The sequence below is a fragment of the Polyergus mexicanus genome, unplaced genomic scaffold, assembly GCF_030449975.1.
Source record: "Polyergus mexicanus isolate NDT 795.1 unplaced genomic scaffold, iyPolMexi1.0 SCAF_17, whole genome shotgun sequence".
Classification (NCBI taxonomy): Eukaryota; Metazoa; Arthropoda; class Insecta; order Hymenoptera; family Formicidae; genus Polyergus; species Polyergus mexicanus.
The window spans coordinates 4,065,586-4,068,948 of record NW_027223337.1 but is presented as its reverse complement, the minus strand read 5'-3'; the positions used below and the strand labels follow the sequence as shown (position 1 = coordinate 4,068,948).

At 28.2% G+C, this 3,363-nt stretch overlaps 1 protein-coding gene across 1 annotated transcript; it reads right to left on the bottom strand.

Annotated features, from left to right (window-relative positions):
• On the bottom strand, nt 1-2,971 carry LOC138940498 (fumarate hydratase, mitochondrial-like). Its single transcript, XM_070309462.1, has 6 exons — nt 2,709-2,971; nt 2,428-2,625; nt 2,021-2,303; nt 1,670-1,932; nt 1,191-1,580; nt 1-1,032 (listed from the first exon to the last, which is right to left on the bottom strand). The coding sequence occupies exons 1-6, from the start codon at nt 2,850-2,852 to the stop codon at nt 904-906; spliced, it is 1,407 nt and encodes a 468-aa protein (XP_070165563.1). The 5' UTR covers nt 2,853-2,971; the 3' UTR covers nt 1-903.
• Between the last annotated feature and the right edge of the window lie 392 nt (nt 2,972-3,363).

Below are 3,363 nucleotides of genomic sequence, written 5' to 3'. Positions count from 1 at the left end.
TTCCAGTCAATAAATTATTGTTCTTTTTCCTACAAAATAAGTCTGTAATTTGCAATTATATATAAAAAAATGACCTACTTGATTGGATTTGATTTAATATAATATAAGAATTTTCTTTTTCTATGAAATACAATTTATAAAAATAACAAAATACGATTTATATAAAAATATTGATCGCAAATTAATATACATACAATTTTTTAGTTAGCATCGGTAAGTGTGTTCAATCACTGTTGCTACATGCAATTCATAATCTAGCAGCTGTGTAGACGTAATCTGTGATTTTAATAAAGATTTTATAGTTCAAAGAAACTGTCTTTACTGCTTGGAATAATAAACATAAAGATTTCTATTACTTAATTTTCCAAAATCTTTTCTCGATATTTTGATCCGCTGTTTATACATAACTATGTGTGCGTGTGTGCGCGTGTGTGTGTGCGCGTGTGTGTGTGCGCGTACGCGCGCGTGTATGTGTGTGTAAATTAATAATAATATATATAACAAGTGAAGAAAAATTAATTTTATTAATCGAAATTAATAATTAAGAATTTAATCGCTAATTGCAAATAAATTAATTGTTTTAAATGAAGTAATCATAAATAAACCGATAAACTATGAATATTATAATTAAATTATATAACTATAAATATTAATTAAGTAATTACCTTTATTAAATTTGATTTTAAATGTATAATGAATCATAAAGAGATTATATTTTGATAATACCATGAGTATATATATTGATAATACCAATTTTTTACCAATAAAATTATATGCAAAGATATAAATATTTTGTTCTGTTGTGCATCCATTAATATTTCTTTATATTAGATTCTACTGATAGAAATATATGTTAAGATGAATTAGAATTTATATTCCTAATAAATATTTTTAACATGATAATTATTTCGGACCAAGCATTTGTTCGGGTCTAACCCACTGATCAAACTGTTCCGCCGTTATTCCATGTTTCAATGCAGACTCTTTTAGTGTAATTTTTTCTTTATGCGCATATTGAGCAATTGTAGCAGCCTAAGGAAAAAAAATTATAAATATTTAATAATAAATATTTTTACAAAAATATGTTTACAAAAATATTTATTATATATAGATATTTAAAAAAAAGTTTTCTTTACATATTTATGTAGAAAAATAGAAATAGAGATATATAAAAGAGAAGAAATATGTACCTTATCATAACCAATATATGGATTTAATGCTGTGACAAGCATCAAACTTTCACTAACGTTCCGTTTTATATTTTCAATATTTGGAACAATACCTTCAACACAATTTTTTACGAAAGTGGTGCAAACATCACCTAAAAGCCTTGCGGATCTTAAAGCATTGGCAATGATAAGTGGCTTAAAAACATTAAGTTCAAAGTGACCATTACTGCCACCGATACTTATCGCCACATTATTACCCATTACTTGACAACACACCATAGTCACTGATTCAATCTGCGTAGGATTAACTTTCCCAGGCATAATAGAACTTCCAGGTTCGTTTTCTGGAAGAGATAACTCACCTAAACCACATCTAGGTCCACTTGCAAGAAGTCTAATGTCATTTGCGATCTACATAGATTATATGCAAAAGAAATCCGTGTAGAATAGAAGTTATTAAAAAATATGTTTTTGTAATAATTGTATACATAAATGTGTACCTTCATGAGAGAAACAGCCACTGTATTAAAAGCACCATGTACTTCGACAATATCATCATGCGAAGCCATAGCTTCAAACTTATTTGGAGCAGGAACAAATGGTAAACTAGTAAGTTGCGCAATTTTTGCAACTGTCTTTTCTGCAAAGCCTTTTCGCGCATTTAATCCAGTTCCGACTGCTGTACCACCGACAGCTAATTCATATAATCTTGGAAGTGTATCTTTCACTCTCTCAATACCATTTTCGATCTGCATGGCATATCCTTTAAGGTAACATTAAATATTTGAATACATTTGTGAAATGTTAAAATTAATTAAAATATTTTGCATAAATTTTGCTTGAATTTAAACCTGAAAATTCTTGCCCCAATGTCAATGGCACTGCATCTTGCAGATGTGTTCTACCAATTTTTATAATATTTTCCCATTCTTCAGATTTCTTTTTTAACGCTCTACACAATTGTATTAAGCCTGGGATTAATGATTTATGAATCTCTAAGGCAAGAGCTATATTCATAGCTGATGAAAACATGTCATTAGTACTTTGTGACATATTAACGTGATCATTTGGATGCACAGGTTTTTTTGAGCCGAGTTCACCACCAAGTATTTCTATTGCACGATTGGCAATAACCTAAACATTTTTAATAAATTTTCTTGGTAAAATAAACATTTTATTATTATTTCAATAGTCTGTAATATACTGTAATAGTCTGTAATTAAATAATAATATAATTAAAATTAAAGTAATATTTAACCTCGTTGGCATTCATGTGAGTTTGTGTGCCAGATCCAGTTTGCCAAATAATTAAGGGAAAGTGATTATATAACTTTCCATTTATTACTTCATCTGCAGCTTTGCAAATGGCATCGGCAATTTTTGGGTCCAAATTATATTCTTTATTCACTTCTGCAGCAGCCTTTTTTATTATACCCAAAGCAACTATCAGCCTGAACTGGAAAATTATTTATACAAATTATGTCAAATATAAAAAAATGAAGAAAATATATTGAAATGTATAATATTGCTATTTCTTACAGGTATACGCTCGAATGTATCACCAATTGGAAAATTTATTATTGCCCGAAGAGTTTGTATACCATAATACTTATCTGTTGGTACTTTCATTTCTCCAAATGAATCTTTCTCAACTCTATAACTTTTGCATGTTTGCTCCTGCATAATACATATAGTTATTTATAATAATAATATTAAAATATAGTATTGAGTGTGTTGTGACATATTAACAAATTTATAATATTCATATAAGCATTAAGTTGAAATTATTAGAATTATGTAAGAGATATTGAATATATAGCTTTGTAGTAGCATGTTAGCAAAAACTTTTAGAAGAATCAATAGAATGTAGAGGTCTCTGATATCTCGGTGGTAATGGTAAAAGGATATATGTGTAAATGCACAAACATATATTATTAAATATATTCATATACGATTCTTAAGAGAGCGTGCGAATATTTAAGACTTAAATCAAATCGAGATTTTACGAAGTTGAGACTAGATAGAATTTTGAATGTTTTTTCTTATGTAATATGATCGAATATCCGCAATTTCGAGTGCTTATACATTATTATTGGCAAGTTACTTTTAGAATCTCGATTTGAATTGCTACAATTCACTTACTCCTATTGAGCACCCGATTATGCTTATGGATATACTTAATAGTAAGAAATTT